This window comes from Centruroides sculpturatus, unplaced genomic scaffold, assembly GCF_000671375.1.
Source record: "Centruroides sculpturatus isolate CEXI.00-Female unplaced genomic scaffold, Cexi_2.0 scaffold33, whole genome shotgun sequence".
Lineage (NCBI taxonomy): Eukaryota > Metazoa > Arthropoda > Arachnida > Scorpiones > Buthidae > Centruroides > Centruroides sculpturatus.
In genome coordinates, this window is record NW_019384325.1 from 360,876 (window position 1) to 388,200 (window position 27,325).

The window sequence follows — 27,325 nt, forward strand, 5'->3', positions numbered from 1 at the left end:
GAGCAGACTCTCCCAAAACTTCATCCATGTCAGCTTTGATTTGAGATGCGGTCAACCCTTTTTTCGTCAGGTATTTTATGACCGCACGAGTCTCCGTCTTCTCCATTTTTGACAAAGCATGTGCACATTGACTATCTGCTAAGCTGTCGTGGCAAAACTTTATGACAAATCAAGCGGAAATTGGTATCGTATCTTTAGCAAGGATGACTGAATTATTCCCGCCAAAAATTAAATTGATCGCAGCGCCGCATATAGGCAAGGCCGCGAACTTTTCGAACAGCCCTCGTAAGAGAAATCACAAATACAAATAAAATCTCATTTATATTTATGATTTTATAAAATTTTTTGCATATTTTCTAGATAAAAATTGATAAAACAAATAAGGGATATCAAATGTAAGACATGCAACCTAAAAGTAATCTGAGAAAAACTAACATTTTGTGAAAAATATTAAACAATTACTGGATTAAATTAAATATAAGGAAGAATCAAAACAGAATAGTTTCACTGTTGTTCTTTTCCTATGTGTTTATTGGAATAAAAACAATAGGCCTATATGCAATGCACACTGATCAATTTTCTATTTTTCTACATAGTCACAGAGTTTGTTAAAAATCTGTTCCAGTTATTTACATACCTCAAAGCCTGTTACAGGTGTGAAACTCTAAACAACAACAAAAAAAAAAAAAATTTCCACAAACGTTTTTGAACCATTAACAGTTCTTCTTCACGTGAAAAACTGTTTATGGTTCCAGTTCACCACAAATTTTTTGATACCATGTCTGGAGAGATATGGACCCAGACTCAAAGCTTTTCCATGCTTTAACTTCCAAATCAGTGTCTGACTGGAAATGTTGATTTTGCAGAATGTGTTTCAGCTTGGGAAAGGAAAGAAAATCACTGGGAGCAAGATTTAGGACAGGTGCAGAATTTCCAAGTGAATTTCTTCAAAAGTGTCCTAACATTTTCGATGACGCGTGGTTACACATTGTCATCAAGAAGGATCCCGCCTTTGGTCAACAATCTGGGCCTTTTCTTTAAAACAGCTGCCTTTAACTCTTTCAAAGTTTGACATTCTAAGTTTATGAATGGGCAAAGGTATCCTTTGCCCATTCATAGTATGCACATGGTATATCCAGGATTTAGACTTTTGTGTTGGCATCTTTGCAAAAATTGCACTGAGATATAAGCAGGTCAACTTTTTATGGTTCACAGCTCGCTATCAATTCTATTTTACCAGAGTATGGTCAAAAGGATGGAAATACAAGACAATCACAGGAAGGATATAGTTACATGTCAACATAAGTTTAGCAGCAGTATTTACACTATGATAGCCAGGAAAAGTCATTAAACTTTTTCCAATTCTACCTTGTACCATTTTGAATGTTCAGCATGACATCTGGTAAAAATTAACTATGAAAAAATCCATTCTTTTTGATTTTTGTTCCTTAGTTACAGTAGTATAACAAATAATAAGCATCAATTTATATTTTAAAATACTGGACAAAAATAAATTAAAAGTAAGCATTTCCAGAACTACTTCAATCCCAGCACCAGGTCAGATTGTAAGCCATTTAGAGGAATTAGAACACAGATAGGGGAATTTATTAAATTCCTGAATTTCTGTACTTGATTTGTTTTTCATTTTATCATGCATAACTCATTTCAAAATAGAAGAATTCTTTAAATTTGTAAAATATAATAATGTTATATATATAACATCATATTATATTTTAAATTTGTAAAATATTTTAAAAATTTAAAACATCTTTGAGGTGACACAATGCAAACATTGAAAGAAAACTTATATACAGAAATGTGTGGAAATAGAGTTGGCAAATGTTATCAATGAGGGTGAGTCAAAAATTATCTGCATTCTGCTGTAGAATTTATTTTAATCAATTTTCAGATAAGACAAATAGATTATTTTTTGTGATAATCACCCAGCTTTTTGATACATTTTGTCCAGCAAACTTTTGTATTCTCTAGCTAAAAAAAATTTTTTTTTTGCCAAGTTGCAAGTCACAAATGCACTGCTGTCTTCACCTTTTCATCAGATGTAAATCTTCATTCTCACAGGGTTTCATTCCAAACAGATGATGGGGGTAAGATCAGGACTATAGGGAATATCCTCCAATGCCTCAAAACAAAGTTTTTGGAGCATGTCGACACTGTGGACCCTCGAGTAGCAGTCCTCTATGTTTTGTCCAAAGTGCAGGCTTCAGCTCTTCAGTGAACATCTCAATGTAATGAGTACTGTTGATTGTTGAACCTTTTTCTTGATTATGTTCCAATACTGGCCCTTGAGAATCTCAGAAATTTTCCAGCTGATGGTTTACTTTTGAACTTTGTTTTTGTTGGTTATTAAGAATGTTTCCATTCCATAGTCTGCTATTTACTGTCAGGCTCATAGTTATGAATTCATGTCTCATCACCAGTAATGATTCTTTGCAAGAAATTTTCACCTTCTTTAGAGTATTGGTCTAAATGTCATTTGCAGATGTCAAAAGACTTTCTGTTTGTGCTCTTCCAGGAGTTGTTTTGATATCCACCATAACAAACTTTTTGAATTTCAAGCTCGCCATGGAATATTGCACAAGCAGAGCCATGGCTGATTTGCAAATAATCTGCTACACTGTCCACCATCACTTGTCTATCTGACAGAATCATTTCATGTGCTGGTTCAATGTTATCACTGGTTGTGGATGTGGACAGTTTTATAGTTTACAGAGCTTGGCAGGCTGGGGGTGGGGGGTTGCAGCTTCCTGCACTCCGAGTCCTGTATGTGTCTCTGTACGTTCCTATAATAGTATATGCTGCTGGTGTGTGGGGTGACAGACTTCAGCCCCCTCACTGTGGGAAATTGGAATCTTCCCAATGGAAAGTGCTGCTGATGGTCACCAGGGCTTACCGCACGATATCAACTCCAGCTTTGTAATTGATTGCAGGTGACTTGCCAATTGATTTAAGAATTAATTTGAAATATTATAAATATTTGATTAGGGCGGGAATATCTTTTGTTTATAAGGATTTTATATTTCAGCCAGATACATCGACATGCGCTACTCATATAGTTGTAAAACATATTAAGAAATTAATGATTGATAAATGGAATTATCGATGATGTGAAGAATTGCGAGGTAGGATAACAGCTAGGTACTTTTCCACTGTTTGATAGGTTGGAGGCACATTGGGTTACCCCAAATTACTATTCTTGTCAAATTTTGTTGGGTCACAGTGATTTCAGAGAAAGATTATATACTTTTCGGTTAGTCAACTCTCCAAATTGTGAATGTGGAGAAATTGATTCTTTGAATCACTTTTTATTTGATTGTCCAATATATAGTAATTTTAGAGATATACATATTTTTATGATAATATTTTAAATAGCCCTTATATGTGCATAGTAAGAGATTTACAGAGTTATGATAAGTTTATTGGTTTATTTGAAAGAATGTTGAAATTACGATAGAAACTTCACATTTTAAGGTTATAATTTTATTGATTCCCTTTCATCCACTGCTTACTTATACATTTTATTTCTAGTAATTTACATTGTTTTATAATATTTTCTTTATACATATGTTTATATACATTATATACATTTTAATTGAGATAGGTTTTTAAGCACATACAATTTATCCAGTTTTAAACAAAATATCTGAAATTTAATTTAGTTTATAGATTAATAGAATATATATTATATAAATAGGAAATAAAAAGCCGGTAAATCAGAAATGATAGGTACGGCTAATTAGGATGATGGGAGACAGCTGGTTGTGGATGTGGACAGGTGTCTGGATCCCTCTTCATGACTGACACTTGTGCAACCTTCCTCAAACTTCTGTATCTATTCAAACATACTTCTTCATGACAAAACACTTTCTCCATACCGTGCACAGAGTCTTTAATAAATATCGACAGCCAACACACCCTCAGACCACAAAATAATGGATCACTGCATGCAGCTTTTTCGTGCAAATAAGAAGTGAGGCAATCACTGTTTCTAACACCACAATCACAACTGTACCGATGTAATATGTTTGAACTTGCATAGCAGTGACTGGAGAGACAGCAACCTTGTACAAAAAGTGCCAATAAGATGGTGTGGCTAACAGAAGTTTTAATATAACCAGAGCAAGGATAATTTTTGACTCACATGTTTTGTAGCATTTATAGTATTTTTAAACTGTTATTTAAAAATACTACAAATATGTAATAAAATTAATTTAAAAAAAATTTTTTTTCATAAAAAAATCTTACACCTTGGCTTTGAAATCGAATGTTATCATACAATTAAAAAAATATGGTATTTTGAAAACAATACTGAATTATTTCTTTTTATTACATTGCACCTTATATTACATTTGCCTCTAATATTTTAAGTGCAATGTAATATTATTACATTGCACTTAAAATAAATTTTCTGATCAAATGTAATGATTATTTAAAATTTTCAATCACAGGTGTTACTTTAAAAACAATGTATCTTGATAATGGATGCAAATATACTTGAAAATAATATGTAAAATAAATTTTTTCCTGGAAGAAATATTTTTTTCAGAATTTTGTAATTCTGTTTAGGTTTTTTGAATCTCTCAATTAATTCAACATTATTCTCTTAATTATTCTCTGTTCAAACTTCTACTGACAGTAATTATTATTGCCTTATTGTTCTTATTTCAATACTTATTATATTTGCCAACTTGGACTTAAATTATTACAGTCCTATTAATAATTTAAGTCCTACTGACAGTATACATCAGCATTTCTCAATCACCGGTTCAAAAAATTTCAATTATTTCTAAAAATGACACCAAATTTCAAATGCAAAAAGTTTCATGAAATTATAAGAAAATTCTGACTAGCCACTAGTTTTATACTCTAAGTGATTTTTGATATTCGGAATTAAAAAAAAAAAAAAAAACAGTACAATTTATGACAAAATTTACTCTTTGTTTATTGCTTATTTGAGGAAATTGTTTTCTGATTTTGTTATTGCAATAATTTATTTTATTTAGTTTATTTGGATAATTAAAGAAGTATGTGTAGAAGAATATACCATATTTGCTTTATATTTATGCTTTATGTTTGCCATGTATGTCCTTGGTATAAAATTAGAAAATCCAACTGTCTGAAATAAGTTTTGGCTAGAGAACTATTTTTATACTTTACAGATAACAAATGCATCAAATTCTTCCAACAAGAAGTTAAGTTAGAGGATGAAAAACAATGATTGATATATTTTTTAGTAAAATGTGAAGTTGTAAATTTTTATTAAAGGATGAATGACTAACATGGAAACAATATTTCTGATCTCATGAAAGATATTATATGGTCAAGTGTTGCAATACTTGCCAAGGATATTGTACATATCCTTGGCAAGTATTGCAACACTTGACCATATAATATCTTTCATGAGATCAGAAATATTGTTTCCATGTTAGTCATACAGTACTGTACATGGATAGGCTGAAAAGTAATGCACACATGCTTGTAGAACACAAACAAAAACAAATAGCAAGATTGGGCGAAAAGTACATTAAAGTACAACTTTTAAGCTTCAAAATCATATATTTATTTTTCAACATAGTCACTGTTAAGGCTAACACATTTCTCCCAACGTGTAACAAGTTTTTTCATTCCATCACTGAAAAATTCTTCTGACTTTTCTCGAATCCAAGACTTGACAGCTGGCTTCACTTCATTGTCCAAGGTGTAATGATCACCCTTGAGGTCTCTCTTGAGTAGAGGAAAAAAATAAAAATCACAAGGTGCAAGATTGGGGGAATAAGGAGGGTGTGGAATCGGTTCAAACTTCGGGTTTCGCAGAGCCTCTCCAGTTGCATGCGAGGTATGTGAACAAGCATTGTCATGTTGCAAGATTATTGTCACCAGGCTGCCTCTAACATGACAAACTCGACGTCTGAGATGTTTTAGAGTCTGTATGCACTGAGAAGAATTAAACACTGCAACAAGGGGCAATGGTAATCGTCTGTGGCAGTAATCAGACGTCCGCTGAGTGTTTCATCAACAATTATGGCTTTTCCAGGCTCACAACCATGAAATTTTATTATCCATTGATTTACAGTAGAGCTATCAACAGCATTGTCACCATAAACAGCCTTTAAACAACGATGAATCTCAGTAGGAGTCACTTTTTCAGCAGTTAAAAATTTGATAACAGCATGCTGTTTAACTTGCGTTGACATAGCACTAGAACACGTCTCCATATTTCTGTTTCTCAAAATATACTGAATGAACGCATCAACCTCAAACTGCACATATGCATAGAGGGGGAATGTTACTTCCATATGCCACCTGGTGCGCTTATGAAAATCATTTCATTCGTGCTCTACAAGCATGTGTGTATTACTTTTCAGCCTACCCTTATATGAAATGCATACATGTTGCAATAGAATTTTAGTACAGTAATATGTTACATATTATAAAAACAATACATTTCCTTTGTCAATTTGAAAACATTGGTATCTAAAACATCATTATTTTATACATCTCTGCTATTCTACAGCTGTATTAATTAATTTTTGGTTCTATCACTTTTTTAATTTTTTCTTTTTTGTAGGCACTAAGAGGGCATTCTTCACATTCATCAAGGCTTTAGCCACATAATTAATGTGGCCAGTCATGTGGGATAGGGCCAGTCATTTGGGTCAATTCACTCAAAAATTTCTGAACTACAGTAGAACCCCTCTAGTCCGCCCTCGGCTAGTCCGTCACTCCGGTTAATCCGACCGTGGTCAGAGTCGAGAAACTTGTTCCGACTCGTCGGTGACTCACCATCCGTGGTGTTTTTCTGTGTTCGTTACAGTATATGTTTTACATTGTGTGTACATGTACAGTTTTGTGTGTGTTTTTAACATGTTAGGAGTGAAACGTAAACATGTTACTCTTTCATTAAATGAAAAATTAGCAGTGCTACAAAGACTGGACAAAGGGGAAGATTGTTTATTTTACTTTTTTCTGATAATCCGACCTTTTTTGCGTTCCGACCATACCCCCAGTCCCAAAGGTGACGGATTAGAGGGGTTCTACTGTAATCTGAATTCAAACCCAAGTCTCTTATAATGAGAAGCTAGCATCTTTACTGCTGAGTCATTGGACAAAAATTATTACAGTTAATAATTGGATTATCTCCAAAAATTTGATTGCAGTTGTAAATGGCCACATACTTAGCAATATTTACAAGGCGCAGTCAAAAAGTTCTGGGACTGGTGACGTGGCACTACAATTGGTCACATGATGAACTTGCACAAACTAGAATGTGTAATAGACAATCGTTATTTAGCTTCCCACTAAATTCCATGCCATTATCTTATGTAGTTTTTATTTCTTACTATTTAGATTAGATCCACGTTGCGTCTACTTGCAATTTTCATTGCTTTGTAAAATGAATTTTTCTAAGGAACAGTGTATGTGCATGAAATTTTGTTTCAAACTTGGCAAGACTGCAACAGAAAACAAAGTGATTACAGGAGACAAAACATGGATTTATGGCTATGGCCCTGAGACCAACGACAATTGACTCAGTAGAAAAATCATGGCTCATCCAGACCAAAGAAAGCATAATAAGTGAGGTGCAATCTCAATAATACTCATTTTTCTGGCAGGGAGGGAATTCTTTGAGAATTTGTTCCATAAAGCCAAACTGCAAATCAAAATTTTTATATGGATGTCTTGAAGCACCTACATGAAAATGTCAAACAAAAAAGGCCAGATCTTTGGAAAGCTCAAAACTACTGCATCATAATGATGCCCCCACTAACACAGCTATCGCTATTCAACAGTTTCTCATCAAAAATAAAATGGCCATGTTTCCCCCACCCTCCTTATTCACCAGACTTGGAACTATGTGACTTTTTCTACTTCCATGGCTGAAAAAAGTGTTGAAAGGACATCAATTTGAGAACATTGAAGACATTCAAACAGAATCACAGTGAGTGCTTATTAATGTAACCAAAACAGTTCCAGGAATGTTTTGAAAACTGGGAGAAGCTCTGGAATCCATATATATAGCTGCAGAAGAAACTCATTTTGAAAGTGACAATTCTCAATAAATTAGCATGTACACAGACATTTTTTTATTGGACCAGTCCCAGAACTATTTTGACTGCACCTTGTATATTATAAGTAAATAACTATTAGATTTACTATTATAATTTAAAAATAATTCTGTCGTACTGATTTGTGCCGAATGTTTCTTTTGGAGACCTATAAACTTTTACATTATTAATAAAACTTAAGTAATTTTACATGGCATTCCATCCAAATCTTCTTTCTCTTCTAAAGGAATTCCGTCAATGTCGGTTTCATCCGCAGTTAAAGGTACACCATCTATATCTTCCTGACACTGTTCAGGTACCACTTCTGGCATCGTCACTCCATCGACATCCGTCGAGTCTTCATCTACTTTCTAATCAAATTATAAATTTTTTTTAAGAATATTTTAAAAATTATAAACATAAAAAATTAAGAATGAATAATAATGATTTTTTCCCCACAATCTATGATTAGTATACTATCAATTAACAATCAGTCATTTTAGAAATAAATATAAACAAAATTAATAAAACTAAATTAATTTTAGAAAGTACATGTTCAGATTTATAAAAAATGTTTATTACTCTTACCAGACCAGAGTTTTTACAATACAGATATATAATTATTCTATTTACTATAAAATATGGATTGATTGTTGATTGTATTATGGGAACAAAGAACCAGTTCTGTACTCCCACATTATAATCATTACAGTTTCTGCTAATTGTAATAAACATCTGTTTACACAAGTGAATAAATTATTTCACTAGCAGAAAACACAAAATAGTTTATTTAACTAAAATAAGAAATATGTGACTTTTTCAAAACTACCATTTTTTTTTTGTTAGCAAACAACAAATTAAAGTAAAATGAAATAAGACTAGAATAATAAAATAAGTTAAAGCTCCATATATGACAAATTTTCTAACATATCAAATTTATAAACAAAAGAATACAGTTGCTTCTCCAGACAGATTTGGGAGCACTAAGGCAGGGCTCCCCACCATTTATTGCAGAACGTTACTCAATTGGATTTAAATCAGATATTATAATTAGCCAATTGTTGTCAATATACATTACAAAAAGATATCATTGAACTAAATAAATTATTTAAATTATTAAATCTTACAATATATTCAAGCAAAACAAAATCATGATTTTCAGGTTTATGAGAACCCTATCTTTCATAATTTTTTTCTAAATAATCAGCTGTTAGAAATTGTGAATAATGTTTGCAACCTTGGTGTCAATTTTTGATACTTGACTTTCTTTCCTCTATGCATGGAAATCTTTTTATTAAGTTTTCTATCTCACACAGTATGCTCTGGCATAATTTGAAAAATATATCAAATAAAAAATACTCTCCCTGCTATATTTTTTTGCTAACCTCCAATCTATTATCTATTATGCATTACCTATATGGGCTTCAGCCTCCTTATCAATATTAAATTCTGTATTTTTATTTAACAAAATTTTCATTAACCTGAACTAATTTTGGCATCTGTCAGCTACTAATATTCCTGATGTTGCATGAATTTGTCCCAGACTTTCCAAATTAACCAAACATATCAAATATTTTGATTGCATTTATACCTATAAATATTTTAATGGCCTACTTCCTTTTAACTATAGTTACATTTGTATCCCTCATTTAATTTCAGATTGTCATTTTGTATTTATACACTATACTGTCTCCTTAATGTAACAATTAGATTATTTTTCTATCATTCCCAAAAAACCACTACTAAAATTGAAGATAAACTATTCCTTGATTTCTCCAAATTTAAAGCTATCTGTAAAAAAAATGCCTTATTCTACATATCTATAGTTTGGTGTGTTAAAATCCATCTCGTAAACAAAGTATTGACAGATATATATCACACTAACCTTATAAAGCTTTGCAGAATTTTTTTTAATATATCACAAACATTTTTGGTCCACTTTAGGACCTTCTTCAGATGGAGTTCTATTAGAGAAAAACTTTCTGGTGCAATTCTGTTCTATTCCATTTCCGATGTGTTCTAATTTCCTTTTGAATTTTAAATTCCTAATGACGTGTGCCTACGTTGGCTGTTATAAAGCTGGGTCATAGGAATTTGGAGGCATTAGAAATTTTTAAAGCTGAATGCCAAGACCTTTCAATCAATTTTAAAGATGAAAAACAACTCTCAAGGGTGTGGCAGCCTATGTATGACTCAACGTTATAACAGCCAATGCAGGCGCACATTGTTAGGAATTTAAAATTTAAAAAGGAAATTCAAAAGGAAATTAGAACACATTGGAAATGAAATCACACCAGAAAAAGTTTTTCTCTAATAGAACTCCACCTGAAGAAGGCCTAAGGTGGACCAAAAACATTTGTGATAAGTTAACAGATTTTTATCAAGTATTAATATTTCATTACTGAAGATAAAGTATGATTTATTGACATAACTTGTGTTTAAAGATCAATGTTAAACAGATATATATATATATATATATATAAAATGAGCTTTAAGTGATAATATATTTCACTATTAGTAATAAGAATTATTTATGACAATATATTTAAACTTATTATATACTTAAAAGAATTCATTCTGATTAAATGATGTTTCATTTTAATTCTTTTGAAGAAAATAATAGGAAATTTATACATTGATATTTTCTGTTATAAAATAGTTTGTTATATTCTTACAAACAGTCATAACATTAAGCCCATTATAAAATAAAGTTGTAACAGTAGCCAGTCAGAGTAGTCATTTGCTTATAACGGAGCCAATAAGATGTAACAAAATATTGGTGTCACTTTATCAAACATGCTGACTAAGATGATATTTTGAACACCAAAAGACAGAACAATTCACTGTTGAATAATGTTTGTGAAGATATTTCAAACAACAAAATAAAGTATAGAGAAATGTGCATTCTATTATTTAAAGATATACTACAATAAGAAACACAAGCTATGTTAAGTATGATAAAATTAAATTGACAGAAGTCAATATCCATATTTTTAGATTCAAATTTTATAATCTAAAATTATCAAAGGAAGGTATACTTGATGGAGCAAGGAAATTTATGAAATATGATAATGTGAGATGCAAACCACCTGTAATTAATTAGAAATTTAATCAAAATAGAAAAATTTTTGATGAAAATATTCTATGATTTTGATGGGAAAATTATATTTTCTAAAACGAAGGAAACTGGTAAAAGTCACTTCCTTCAACGGAAGTTGAACATCCTTTTTGGTTTTCCCTTATCTTCTAAAATTTTAGTCACCCTGGAAACTGTCAACCCCTCAGTAAAATCCCCTTTTTCCTGTTCACAAGGAAAAATACAAGATGCTGATTGGTGAAAACTCGTCAGAAACAGAAAGAATTTTGAATTATTCGGGGAGTATGCCACGAAATTCGAGAGAAGGAGGACATATTCCACATAAGCTCCCAAAGGCCAACGTCCATAACCATTTTCCGAAGTCTCCTAAATGAAGTATTAATAACAACACCAAACGATCGCCTAATTATCGGGCTATAATATGGCTATTTTAAATGATTGGATCTAAGTAATTTGACAATTAGAGGTAGGCGTTAGGCGCCATCTCTTAATTAAATTAATAATTAAATAAATAAATTTAGAACATTCTGGAATAAAAGAACTGGCCCGGGACGGGGCTTGAACCCGCAACCTCCGCTTGCCGTGCGGTGCGCTTGCCAGTTACGCCACCCGGACCCCGAGCGAGTCTTCGCTTCCAGAAGTATATTAGATTTAGATATAACCTTACTTGGTTAAATACATCACCGACTATTTTTATGTATTTAATTTATGTATTTAATTATTATTTATTTAATTATTAATTTAATTAAGAGATGGCGCCTAATGCCTACCTCTAATTGTCAAATTACTTAGATCCAATCATTTAAAATAGCCATATTACAGCCCGATAATTAGGCGATCGTTTGGTGTTGTTATTATCTACTCGGGCTGTGAGTTGATGTTTATTTATTTATGAAGTATTAAGTCGGTAAATACAGTGAAGAAAAAGGTTTATTTATGTGCCGCTAAAGAACATAAGAAAGAACATTCATCCAGAAACAGATCACAAGAAGAAGACAAAAAGACACATGATTTGAGATAGTATGATTTTTAACAGAAATTGTGAGCTCTCTCTCTCTCTCCGTGAAAAAATAGCTTTATTCAAAGGTACTTTGTATAACCTCCTTTTATTTGTTTATTAAATTTTTGTTGTTATTGTTAAAGAAATGTCTCTTACACTATCTGAATCAAACATATTTCATCATCTCCTTCTCGACTCGATACGCGTGTTAATCCATGGGTTATAAATCTGACTAACTGGTGTCATTATCCTGATGTTGGATAGAGACTCTGTAGTCTATATCCTATTTACTTACAACAAGCCCTCCCATAAAAAGTTTTAGTGAGCCAATCTTGCGATTGTGTGCCCGTAAGTGACATAGATTGATTCTATGCCCTTGGCTCCTCACAATAATATTAAGGAAATTGAAAGTGGGTTGAGAATGATTTAACATAGTCAACAATCTCATTGTCTAAAATAACATAGTAACTGTAGTGATTTATTACATAAACATTATTTATGACAATTAACATAAAAGCATAATAGAAAATGCAAATGTGCAACCTTGTTAATAACTTTCCCCGAACTATATAGTACTAAAGCTAGGACACAGTAACTAAAAATCTTATAAGTTACAATTTTTATGAGTATTTTATAAGATTTTTAGTACCCAGATGTCCTGGCTGTATATTACAGAGAAAATAATTATATAAAAATATCACTTACCGACGGTAGGAGGCCCAGAAATATATTCTGAAGTTTAATAAGGAAGTCGCTAGGATAAATCGCCCAGTCTTCCCAAGCTCGAAAACAATTCATAACTTTTTGCTGAAAGCAAGTATTACATAAAAATATTAGCATCGATGTTTGTTTAAAAATATTATATTACTGAATATTGACATGCCGTTTATTTTAAAATTAATTTAAATGGACCCAAATGTAAAAGATAATTTGGTTCTATGAGTCTGTCTTATTAAAAGATACTGCAAAACTGGATGAGATTACAATAATGTATCTGTCTGATTCCAAATTATTAACTAACTGGAGCTTAATGACATTTTTATAAATGGTAATTAATATTAATATTAAAATAAATATTTATCACATTTTAATCTTCTTAACTTCTACCCAAATGATTGTCTAGATTAACTAAACTTTGAGGATGCACGCATGTGTCTTCGGCATATCGTGCGAGGCAGAGTAGAACATGTTATGAAACGTCCTTGTAATGCGCCTAAACTTGTTACATCTGATAATTGACAAACATTAATGTGTTCTGTAAATAATATCAGAATTTCATATATTTTCAACATTAGTATAATAAAATTTTGCTCAGTTTCTTGGACTATAATTTTGTTACTTTTTCAATAAATTAATGATATAATTTGAATACAGAAATAAGTGATGCTGCAATCTCATATTACATTTAACGATTAAAATTTATATAATTAGGATATCTATAAGAAAAGAATTGTCCAGAATGAGATTCAAACTATACAATTCTGTCATACTGAACAGATACATCATTGAACAGAACCAAGCTTCAAGTTATTCTTTCCTTTCAGGAATGAATTAATTATAATCATTAAATTTGATGGGACATGACAACATTATTTATCACTAAATTTAATTTATACCATATTGGTAATTTATTCAAAAAATAGTAGAATCATAGAGATTTTCCATTGTATTATGGTTTATATTTTACTTTTGCAGTGACATTAAAAAATTAAATGTAATATAAATATTTGGATATTTTAAAAACTGTGAAAATTCAAATTGTGATGTTTTCGATTTGAATGTATTCTGTTTGAACATTCTACTAGAATGTATATTAGAATTTTAAGTTGTGGTTTGATAAAGACTGATCAAGTAAGTCAAAAATGATTGCAGATTAAAAGATTTTTGTTGGAAATGAAGAAATAAACTAACTTTTAGTTTGGACAACAGCAGAATTATAAATAACGATACTGTATTTTGGCATTAAGATAATTTAATGATAAAAATTAGCACATACTTTTGACATCACATTGATGTCCTCTTTGGGTAGAATTATAATTTTTGTTAACAGAGTAATATCAACTTCAATATATTTTCAATATTGTATTTAACAACTGTACATATGCTGTTGTTTTATTAGTTTAATATTTTTAAAAAAGATGCTTTAAGAAAACTAAAAATTTAAATATTACAAAGTTGTTTATAATTTTCAGATTTCCTGTTTTTTAACAATAACCAAAATACAATAGAAAAACTTGAAGAAGTTATGTTTAAAATTAATGCAGGAGCTTCTGTAGTGAACAATATCTCAGTTAGATGTATCCTTTCAGAGGATAGATGTTTTGGGAAATATACATTAATTTATTAGAATGTTTGGAGTAATCCTGAGTCAGATCTTTAGGAATCAATGCTTATGTAACAGATGATATAAATATTATGTAATAATCTTAATATGGTAAATTTCTGCTAACTTGTATTAATGTGGGGTAGAGGTTGTCCGAGTTTATTAAAGTCTAAATTAGTGGGGTGTGTTCTATGATAATGTGGTAAATGAGAAGGTGGATAAACAGTATGGTAATTTATTACAATCACTTCCATACAGAAGTTTTACTGAACTTTAGCAGGTTATACTTCTGAATTTATTATTAAGAGAAATAAGATAAAAAAAAAGACAAAAAAAGAGACAGTACAATATACAGCAATGTACAGCACTTAATAATTTAGCAACTACAATAATATAATGCATGGTATCACAAAAACTTCTGGATATCAAAAATACTCATTAGAGAGGTTGCGGCCAACGTTTTTATCACAAAAACATGAACATTGGACATCAAGCGCTGCCATCTGGCAAGTCTAGAAGGTTGACAATGGCACTTGGTACATCAAGCATGGTGAGTAGAAGATTGGCTTAAACTTCTTCATTTTTTATGTGTTTGGGGTTAAAATTATGATGCGTTTTATTAAAATAATGATTATTTAAGCATTTATGAATAATATTGTACAAAATAGATGATTTTAATTCAGAAATTATTTAATTATTCAATATTTTTTAAAGTGATGTGAAGTGACCACAGAAACTCTAAGGCTGTGTTCACTTTTTTTTCATTTTTTTTTCATTTTCACACAGTAAGCGTTTAATTAAAATTTTATTTGTAGTCTATTGATGAGGTATTAGTCTTGTTGGATGAGTATGAAAGTTATGAAGAAGCCATTTTATTACATCATATGACTAAAACTATACCTGAGACAAAGGTAAGAATGAATTTAAATGAAATGACAGATTCTGATTGCTTGTTTTATTTTTGGTAAGTGATTAAATTAAAGTAAGAAATGAAAAAAGAAAAGGAATAATACTTATAAAATTTTATAATTTTAACAAATTCTCAAGAAATGATTTGTTTTGCCTCCATTCTGCTTTATGCCTTCCATCTGTAATTATTTGTGAAAATGGATGATACTTACTTGGAATTGATGCATTATGTATTTTTTTTTACAAAGATGATAGTTTATCCTAATAGACTTGATGATATTTCTGTTTTCTTGGGGAGAACAAAAAGTGAACTTTCACAATTTCTACATGAAATACTAAATATCATTTACAATAGCCATTCAAAATTGTTATTGAATATCGGCAAAATAAAACTAACAAGAGAAAAATTAAAATTATTTAGTCAAGTAATAACAGCTAACAGCAAAAGGTGCTCCTTTGACAAATTGTTGGGGGTTCATAGATGGAACGGTATGTCCTATTTGTTGACCCAAAAACACATCAAAGGGTGGTATTCAGTGGCCATAAACGATAATTTTCAGATATATTTTTCCAAGCAGCTTTCAGATTTTCATATGCATATCGATTTACAGCCACTACTTCCCTCAACAAAAGTATGTCATGACAAAAAAAAAAACACATTGGAACTTTCCTATTGTTTTTTACAGTAGGAGACACGATGCTAATTAAAGTCAAAAATAATTATTTAGTATTATTAAATATCCTATAAATATTTTTAAAATAGTTTAATTTGTTTATTTACCTTTGCTGGTAACATTCATCATTGTTAAACATTTTTGCCATTTTTCAATAATATCCCATGAGTCAGTGCATGATGTGAATGTGTGGCTCAACATGTTTTACTTGGAGTTCAAACATCAAATGTGTAGTTCTGCTTGCCATACAAGTTTAGTGTTTGAACTTCAGCCGCAAACTCTCTATTAATTATAATTTTGTTATAACTGAGCAGAGTACACAAATCTCATTTCTTTACACTCAAATGTCATAGATTTAAATAAACTCCTCTGAAACCGCTTGACTGATTTTAACCAAATTTGTTAGGATCATCATCAAGTCCAGCCAGGTTGGTGAATGTCGCATGTTATTTGTACACTTGACCAGATTGTGCAGTAGACTTAAGCTGAAAGTTTGGGTGCACAAGTGTTCACCCAAAATTCCAACTTCAGCTTTCTGTTTACAAGCATAAATAAACATATATCACCCAAATTTTGTTTCATATGCCTAGAATTTTAAACACTTTAACACAACAACCATATTTAAACTCCAGCTTAATAGCTCTATATTCATTTCTATATTCATAAATTTCACTGGCTGATTGGCAACAATAAACAAGTTCAAAAGCTATTACACACGGACCAAATTAAGTTGTTATGAAGTAAAGTTTAAAAGGAATCGAGTTTCCAAAATCATCCATTACATCAGACATCATTGCTTCTATTTTGAAACACACTAAATAAGTGTTTCAATCTAAAGTTTATCTTATTCAGCTCAATTTTCATGTGTTGAAAACAACAAATGTGTTCTTAGTTATAATTTTTGTGTTGTAATAAAGGCCAAAGTATTGCCTTGTATTGCCTTCTTTTTTTTTTTTATATTATTTAGTTCCTTATCTTGTTTTTTATCATTACTGATACTAACATTTTCTCATCTATTACTTACATATAATTTTCAATAAGTTAGAAGCTGTAAATTATTTAGTTATAAATCACCGATGTCAAACACTAGTAGAACATTCTGATTACACTAAAATGACTATTACATTATTTCACTAGAATACTGCTGCCTTGATTTTATATATATCTAGTGTAATCTATGTATTTAAAGTAAAAAAAAATGATTGCTTTTACTATCTAGTGAAGTACCAAAGCAGTGTTCAATTGAATATGTTCCTAAAGTACAGGAACAAATATTCTGAGTTTTGTTATCAATTAGGAACATTTAAATATGATCTTTCCACATCTTTCTAAAAATAATCTCCTACCATAACAAATAAATTTCATTCTTAACTTAATTAGATAATATAAAGAGATCAAATGTGAAATACCTTAAATTGTTCTGCCTTTAATCGTCCTTCAATACTCTTAAAACATTCTTGAATGTACGTAAAAACCTCTGGTAATTTGGCTTGAAATCTAAATTAAACATTACGGTAATGAATATTAAAATTTAATATTTTATAATAATTAAGAATAACAATGACAATAATTAAATTACCCTTTNTTTAATGTAGGTTTTTACCATATAATATACATATCAATACATTTATATTACATTTTATATGTAAGGATAGGAAGATATAATAAGAAACTCAACACTATCTGTACTCTGTCCAGCAAAAAATATATTATATATACTGTACTGTATATAATATTTTAGTAGGTAGACATGCCTATTCTAATCAGGAAAGAAAACTTGACAATTCTTTCTACCTGGATGCTTCAATTTTACCAGAGAGGTAAGGGCACAGCTAGAGTCCCTTTGATGTAGAAAGGGAAGTGATCAAAGTTGACAGCTAGGATTCTCTCTTTTCATTTGCCAGTGACCCCAATGATATGGGATTCAAACCTCATATTAATGCTCTTCATGCAATGCCTTAACTAATCACACCATACCATGAACACCCGAGTGGTGCTTCTGCATAGATATTAATAGTTCTAGAAAAACTATAATCGTGAGTTTCTCGAGAATGCTCGAATACTGGGTCCTACGGCTTTGGTAGAAGTTAAGTACGAGTAAATACTACACATCCAGAAAATTTTGTCAAAATTGGTGATGACAATCTCCCAGGTTTCCCCTGTAATTGTCAGATCTCAAGATTTGGGTAATTTAGAGAGGAAATAAATGATTTGAAAGTATTAATTGCTGAACTTATTTATGCTACAATTCGTCTAAAGGCAGCTAGCTCCACACAGTTGGTATTTGCCAATTGTCAAATAATTGCCTATTTGTCCTCTTTGATTTGACACATTATACTGACAAGTGGAAAATGGCAAATATCAAGTAATAGTTATATGTAAATCATTCACACAATTTGATATTGACCAAATGTTTACTCAACATTTGGTCATTATCAAGTTGTACAAATACAAAACATGTGGATCTTCATTAAGAGAACCAAAATTCTAGAAACATTTGCTTTCATAAATCAGTTCCATATTATAAAAATAAATAGTACAAAATAAACGTTTTAAAATTTTTACTTAACTAAGAATAGTGTTCGCAAGATTGTTTGATGACTGCTACCGAGAACAATAATTCTCATTTAAAAAAAAAAAAACAACAGATAAACACATAAAAAGCAAGACAACAACAATAAACACAAATATAAAAAGTAAAAGAAAAATTACTCTAAAATAACTTGATGCTCTATAATCCTAACAATTTTGAGAAAACAAATAAAAATGGACTTACGAGTAAAAGGATGCATATAAAACTGATTCCTTGAGTCAAAAGATGAAACACAAATAAAATTATAATCTTGAATTTAAAATACTATTAAGATACTGTATTTATAAAATAACATGGCATCAAAATAACGAATGCAAAGGAGGGATTGGGAGAGGAAGACAAAGATGCATGCAAGCAACATTGCTATTTTTGGTTTGGGGAAGGCGACTGAGTCCATAAGCAAAAGATAAGATTTGTTAAGCACAGATTGAATTTTGTCTAAATTAGAGTCTGAAGTCATAGCAGGGGACCATAATTGATGACAAACTTGATATTTGCAAAAGACAATGAATATAGAGCAGCTTTCAAGTAGGAAACTGGTTTGCAATTACACCATAACATCCATCTATCAATTGAGAAATTTTTAAGTAGATGCTGAACGTGACTGTTAAAATTGAGTTTTGAGTCATAGATGATGCCTAAATCATTAAAGGTATTTAAATAGATTTGGTTGCTAGAAATGTATAAAGGGAGATGGGTAAAACAAATAAGCAAATAACATGTAATACAGGTTTCTGATAAATTGGTCTTAAGATTATAATGTAAAAAGTAAGGAGAGACACATCATACTGTAAGATTACAAAGTTAAAAATATTTTAATGCCACTGACAGAGAGGAGGATTTTTGAACAATAGCAAGAGAAAATATTATTGAGTTGAGCACTAAATACGAGAGTACAAGAGGGATGTCAACTAGAAGAGAAAATGGAGCAAATGAGAAATTATCCAGGCATATAATGTAAATATGAATTGAGTACTTATTCAACAACTGTAGTAAAACCGATAAAATACACTCATTGCCATGAAAATTAGCAAAAACTTGTTGAATCATTGCAAAACTTGGTATGAAGGTAAATCTCAAGTAGATATGAAAATTATTAAAGTTATAGCATGATGGCTCATGGAATAAGGCCAGGAAGGGGTGTTAACATGCATCCCCCCTTGACCTATAAAAAAGTATGCAAAAGCATTCGTCTATAGTTTATCTGTTGTAGCAGAATGCTGTATCACTACAGATGACTTTACATTGTAATCAAAGACTATATGAATGACTAACTGAGTTTGAGAGGGGGAAAGGATTATCAAGTCAAGAGAAGTTGGATGGACATCTTGCTAAACAGCCTACCACCTAGGCCGTTCTGACAACTGTCAAGAGGTGTTGGGACAGTGGACAAAAGAGAGCTGGAACATGCAGCACCTAGAGTCGGGACACCCCTATCAGATCACTAGCTAAGAGAACTGTCTGGTCTTCTGACCAGCATGCACATGCACATGGCTGAATGTATCTTTGTCAGCCATCCAAACACAGATGGTGCCATTGTTATGAGCCTCCATGTCTGTACGTACCATTTTGAAGTTCCTAAGTTAGAAACATTTGGTACTGCAGTGGCCATTGACATCCCCTACCATTTCTTCCATTTGAAGTGGTGCCACTTCCGACAGGATTGGACAACAATGGAATGGAACTGGGTCATCTACAGTGACAAATCCAGATTTGGTTTGGACACTGGCAATGACTCTGCTTGTGTCTGGAGACCCCGTGGCCAATGCCTCAATTCTGCCTATGCTTTGGAGTGGCATACTGCCCCCATGGCTGGTGTGCCATCACATGCAGATCACACATCATCTAGTAGTGATCTGAGGGATCATAATGGCCCAGTGATATGTTACTGACATCCTGCATGTACTGTACATGTGTTGCCTCTCATGGTGGGGTGCCAAAGAGCCATTTTCCAATGAGATGATGCTCAACTAGATGCAGCAAGTTGAGTGTCATGGGACTGTCATGGGACTGTTTTTATAATACAGGCATGGACAGCATGCCGACCATTTAATAGGAGAAATTTTTATCATACAGGCGTTAAATTATAAATAAATGTTGCTAGACCGACAAGTGCTTTTGACGATAATTATTTTTGTCTTCCTCAGGCTGTTAAAAACAGTTAAATTCCTTTTTTTGATTACAAATAACTGACTGTTCCAAGCGTATTAATGTTTTGGAATGAAAGCAACAGTAGAACATAAGACAATTTTTAAACAAAAACACGCGCAGTTATAATGCGCAAGTGCTATGCGCCTCCAAATTGTGGAGCTAGATACGTTGTTTTAGATAGTTATACAAATTGATCCACAAAAGGGGCAAATCAAGTGTGGAGGTGTTGCAGGGATTTAATATGTTGGTAAGGAGGGCCTCCCAAATATATATGACATTTCTGTTATTGCAATGCCTTATTATGGCCACCTCGTCCCACAACGGGGTATGTTGGTGTTGTAATACCATTCTAGCGAGCTCAGTTTCATTCCTGCCTTCCCTGATAGAATACTGATGCTCTGAAATACGACAAGATAACATTCTAGTTGTCACGCCAATATAATGGGTGCAACCACCCGACATATTTTCTAATAAGATAGAATAAACCCCCGATCTTTCAAGAATGGAAGTAGGATCCCTGTCATTGGACAGCAACCTCCTAATATTTGGCTGTGGGGAAACTGGCAGAAAAAACACATATCGCCTAAAAATACGGCAAATACGGAGAGTGACGTGACCACAAAATGGTATCGCGGGAAGGACTATTGTGGATTCTTTCGGGAGATGCAGTGTAGTAGCAGGAAAAAGCAATCTTTTTACTTTATTTAAGATGTAGATAAATTTGGCATTATTGTAGCCTGTCTCATTTACTGCACAGCGAATGATATTAAGTTCGGTAATTTAACGACTGTTTTTATCATACAGCATACTTGAGATCGAAAGGAAAGACCAATCTATCAAATATACATATTTTGAAGCTTCTTTCCAGTGGAAATTGTTCCATTTAGGAATTAAAATAAAACTGCTGGGATTGTAAGATAGAATAAAAGAGTGAGTATGGTCAGATTTAAAGTCATTGATTGGATGAATTGTGATATGGATACTATGAAAACAAATCAAATTCTGAAAAGAATTACTGTGCGCAGGGAATGTGGAAAATGAAACAAGTTGTTTAAAATAACAAAAGTAATAAATTTCATGCAGGAAAAATTGTCCAATATATTTGGAATGAGAATAAGATAGGAATCTGATAGGCCTTTGGATATTTGTGCAATTAAAATCACCTAAAACAGTGGTTCTCAACCGGGGGTACATGTACCCTTAGGGGTACGAGCGTAAATCGAAGGGGTACATCTAACTTTCATTATAAAATGGCGCATGTTAATCAATTTGCTGTAAATTATTAATACGAGAAACAAGAAATGACAAAAGCTTGCTTTAAAATATCCCAGTGTGAACACTGATTTCCCTTTTAACAGTCTAAAAAACTTGTTTATCCACTTGATTTACCTGTCTATTTGTGCCAATAGTGCTCAGTGAACCTGTAGTCTAGTAAAATTACGGTTTAACCGAGCATTAAATATTTCTCGATAATATTCGGGCTCTTTGTATTTTTACTGGACTACTGGTATTAGGAATAACGAGGCCTGGATCATATCCCCACCATGCAATGCATGTCACTGCATGCGCGCATTACTTGATATTTAGCAAATTTATACGTTACGTTTGTTAAAAAAATTGAAAGATTCATGTATTGTTCTGCACGTTATAAATTCGCAGCCATTACTTTCAAGGTCAGTACACAATTATAATCTCTATTTAACAACGTGGGAACCAAATTTTGAAAAAATTGCTGAAGATTTATCGCAACAAATATCCCACGTCGTAAGGTCATCAAATCCAAATTTTAAAAAATTATTACTTTTTAATTGGTTTGTTTCTATGTTTTAAGGAACTTTTTCCAGGACGGCCACGTAGCTTAAAAAGAAAGGTCGGGTCGTCTGAAGTTTTTACTAAGGAACACTTAAAAAAATATGATGATCACCCAAGTTTTTGGAAACGACTACGTCTTTTTTACTTTTTAAAGAAAATTTCATCATCCAGCGAAAATTTAAAATTAAAAATATCCCATTAAATTTTGTTAGATTGTAGAATAATTTAATTTTTCTTTATTGTTAATTATAATTATTTATTTTTAGGAAATGTAATTTATGCATGTATTGAAATGACTTCTGTGATTTTATATAATATACTTATCAAATAATAATAAATAAATGTATGTACCTGATTAAATTTATTATTATCTATGTAAAATAAATAATTCACTTTTAGTTATAGTTAATTAATTAGAGTTTTTTTAATGGTGCTCAATTATAAGGACTGTATACATCTAACGCAGTAATTATAAAATTTACATACAAAAATATAAGGGTACTTGAGAAACAACTAATGGGAAAATGGGGTACATCAACAAAAAAGGTTGAGAACCACTGACCTAAAAGAATAATTTTATGGGCTGTGAGAATTAAAAAAAATCTTGGTACATGATAATCATGATACAAAAGATTTTAATCATGGGAGCAATGGAAGCTGTAAATAACTACAAAAGTAACAAAATATTGTAGAGTATCAAAGGCAAGAATGTTATTGTGATATTCAAACACTTTAGCAATTTGTAGTCAGAATGATAAATAACCATAATGCCTCCTTTGTGCCAGTTAACAAGATTAATGACATATTTGTGTCCAAAATTGCAGTGCATGTTAAAGATATCTGTAGCATTGTTTTTAATCTGGCTTTTGGTGAGAATTCATGGTTGAGAGTTTGAGTTTTGAACAGCCAGAAAGGAAGAAGAAAGTTTTAATCCCAAGAGATCTAATGTTTTGCAAAAATATGAGTAAACTAGGAACAACAATAAATTATACACACAATTGTGAAAAAATTAAAATATAATTAATAAAATGGAAATAGTAAAATTTCATAAAAAAAAACAGTAATTAAAAATAAATAAAAGTACTACAGTGGAACATCACTTAACGAGTATGATTCATTCCAGAATCTTACTGTAACGTGAAACACTCGTTAGGCGAAACAATTTTCTATATAAATTAATGTAAAGTATGATAATGCATTCTATGTCGAAAAAAATACTCAAATATTTTATGTATAACATAATTTATTTGTTATGGTAGGAAAATTATAAATATACATTGTTAAGGAGTGTAAATCATCATCTTTTCTTCTAGCATGGAATGAACCAACCTGGAATGTGAATTCAATTTGTAGAAAACGAAAAAAAAAAAAAAATTGAAATTTAATTTGGAATTGGTCATTAAATTTAATATGAGATGGCAGCATAACTGCCTACCTCTAGTCAAATTAATCAATTTCTAATATTTAATTATAGCCTTTACATAGCCCAACAATTTTGCATATCATTTGGCATGTTTATTATATAACAGACTATGTTTGTTGGCGTTTATATGTAATATGTGTGAACACAAGTTTGGAAAAATATGTGATGACAAGCAACACTAAAATGATCNAATTTCTAATATTTAATTATAGCCTTTACATAGCCCAACAATTTTGCATATCATTTGGCATGTTTATTATATAACAGACTATGTTTGTTGGCGTTTATATGTAATATGTGTGAACACAAGTTTGGAAAAATATGTGATGACAAGCAACACTAAAATGCTCGTAGAATGAGTGCTAAACACAAACTGATGGAATATGTGCACAATCGGAGACTTCCCCTTTTCTTGTCACTCGTTACATGAAACGTCACTCATTAAGTGAGGTTCCACTGTAATTGGTAAAAATTGGTAATATGAATAATTTTATTATTATTAATAGTTGAAATTATAACTATGACTATACGAGGGTAGGCTGAAAAGTAATGCACATATACTTGTAGAACACAAACAAAAACAAATAGCAAGATCGGGCAAAAAGTACATTAAAGTACAATTCTTAAGCTTCAAAATCATATATTTATTTTTCAACATAGTCACTGTTAAGGCTAACACATTTCTCCCAATGTGTAACAAATTTTTTCATTCCACCACTGAAAAATTCTTCTGACTTTTCTCCAATCCAGGACTTGACAGCTGCCTTCACCTCATTGTCCAAGGTGTAATGATCACCCTTGAGGTCTCTCTTGAGTAGAGGAAAAAATAAAAATCACAAGGTGCAAGATCGGGGGAATAAGGAGGGTGTGGAATCGGTTCAAACTTCAGGTTTCGCAGAGCCTCTCCAGTTGCATGCGAGGTGTGTGAACAAGCGTTGTCATGTTGCAAGATTATTGGCACCAGGCTGCCTCTAACATGACAAATTCGATGTCTGAGATGTTTTAGAGTCTGTATGCACTGAGAAGAATTAAACACTGCAACAAGGGGCAACGGTAATCGTCTGTGGCAGTAATCAGACATCCGCTGCGTGTTTCATCAACAATTATGGCTTTTCCAGGCTCACAACCACGAAATTTTATTATCCATTGATTTACAGTAGAGTTATCAACAGCATAGTCACCATAAACAGCCTTTAAATGTAATTTTTTCAGCAGTTAAAAATTCGATAACAGCATGCTGTTTAACTGGCGTTGACATAGCACCAGAACATGTCTCCATATTTCCACTTCTCAAAATATACTGAATGAATGCAACAACCTCAAACTGCACATGCACATAGAGGGGGAATGTTACTTCCATATGCTACCTGGCATGCTTCTGAAAATCATTTCATTTGTGCTCTACAAGCATGTGTGCATTACTTTTCAGCCTACCCTCGTATTTATAAGAGAGATGAAAAGGTGTAAAGCATTGGCATGCAAATACGAAAAATAATTCTTTTTCAGTTTTTGAAAAATTACATGCTTTAATTTCCGATTAATGAGGGCATTTATCTTTTGTAATATCAGGAATTTTTGATTTTTCAAAACAATAGTTAAATATAAGAATCCTTTTAATCAGTTGTTCATCTTGATATGTATGTGAATAATTGATAAATACTACCAAAATTATAATTCAATGTGAATATAACTAATCGTAATAATGCAATTAGATCAAACTAAAGAATTCCTTTGCTACATATGCATAAACCTTAAAGAAACTATCCACTTAGATATAATATACATATATCTTGTTATTGTATCCAACTCCAAATCCATTGTATCCAAAAAATATTGATGGATAATACTATACCACCCTGAGAAGGGAAACCTGATAATTTGTCACCACTGATTTCGACGAAATTTTGTGATGTGTAGTAATTACTTGTATTTAAACTCTAATAAAGCTGCAGGACCCATTATTCAGGAATTCTTGGAAAAATTAAGATAAAAGTTTTCTAAAACCATTAATACCAATATGGAAAACCAGTTCACAAAGTAACAGCATGGCATGATTAGTTCAGTTGTTATTTGCAGTGTCTTTGTTTTTGAGGGTTCGATCCCAGTGTTCAAAGTTTTCTTCTTCTTTTTTCACATTCATAATTTAATTTTATCATTTTAAAATTTCTTATGTACAATTTTTATGCCATTTTTAATTACTGAACGTAACATTTATTATTCATTATAAAATATCAGGAAATTTAATTTCTTTTTCTACAATTTAAAGTTTTTATTTTCACCCAAGAAAATAAAATTACTAATGCTTTCATTTGTATATAACAGACATCTTCAGGTATATAGAACAAAGAATAAAACAGACAAATTAATTTTAATTTGTTTTGTTCTGTGTTCTATATACCTGAAGATGTCTGTTATATACAGATGAATACATCAGTAAAAGTGAGTAATTTGAGGTATGCTGGTGTAGGTGTCTATGTGTTTAGATTACCAGTAGTATATGTCAGTAGTAGTAAGAAACTAAGAAAGTTAAAGCCCAACAGTGTTGATATTTACAATCCTAGATTACAAGTCTATCATTCATTGTAATTATAGGCAGTATATTGTCTGTCTACAAAACTGATTTACAAAGATATGGAACAAGATTATACCAGAACCAGTTTGTAAAGTTGTAAACTCATTGCTTTTGTATATAATGAGCATTTCTACAAACAATCAAGAGTTCCCTCAATCAAGGCTAAATTGGCCATCTGGCAAGTGCCAAACAGGCCAGTACTCTTTGGAACTGGTTAACACAGCACTGGAGTTATATCTCTGTTAACAATAATGTGATTATTTTAAATTTGTATTTTATTGTTTTGCTAAAAGATTTATTGCCAATTAACATTGTTATTTTCAAATTTAGATTTCATAACTGAAAATAAGCTGACATGGTAACAAACCCCGAACTGAACCATTATCTGTTGAACTGGTTACTGCTTTTCATGGATCTGATAAAGCAAACCAGAATGGAAACTTTAAAAGGATCCATAATGGAATCAAACCATTTTTTCTTATTGTTTAAGCCCCCAATTTGAATTATACATACAAGTTTCTCTTTTGGCAATATTTTATTTAAAATACAGTGGTACCTCAGGTTACGAACGCCCCAGCATACGAAATTTTCAGGATACGACATGAAATTCGAACATATTTTTGCTCCACGATACGAACAAAAACTCACCATACGACATTACATTAGTTTGCATTTTTCATTTGTTTTTCTTACTACAGTTATTTTTTT

General features: G+C 31.5%; 1 protein-coding gene across 1 annotated transcript in view; it reads right to left on the minus strand.

Annotated features, from left to right (window-relative positions):
* Positions 1–27,325, minus strand: part of LOC111626852 (U2 snRNP-associated SURP motif-containing protein-like) — a 224,805-nt gene that overhangs the window by 22,162 nt on the left and 175,318 nt on the right. The window contains exons 15-18 of the mRNA XM_023370376.1: positions 24,781–24,854; positions 17,476–17,563; positions 12,866–12,967; positions 8,275–8,434 (exon numbers count right to left, since the gene is read on the minus strand). Of these exons, the coding sequence (XP_023226144.1) occupies positions 8,275–8,434; positions 12,866–12,967; positions 17,476–17,563; positions 24,781–24,854 (424 nt within the window). The remainder of the gene's footprint in view (positions 1–8,274; positions 8,435–12,865; positions 12,968–17,475; positions 17,564–24,780; positions 24,855–27,325) is intronic.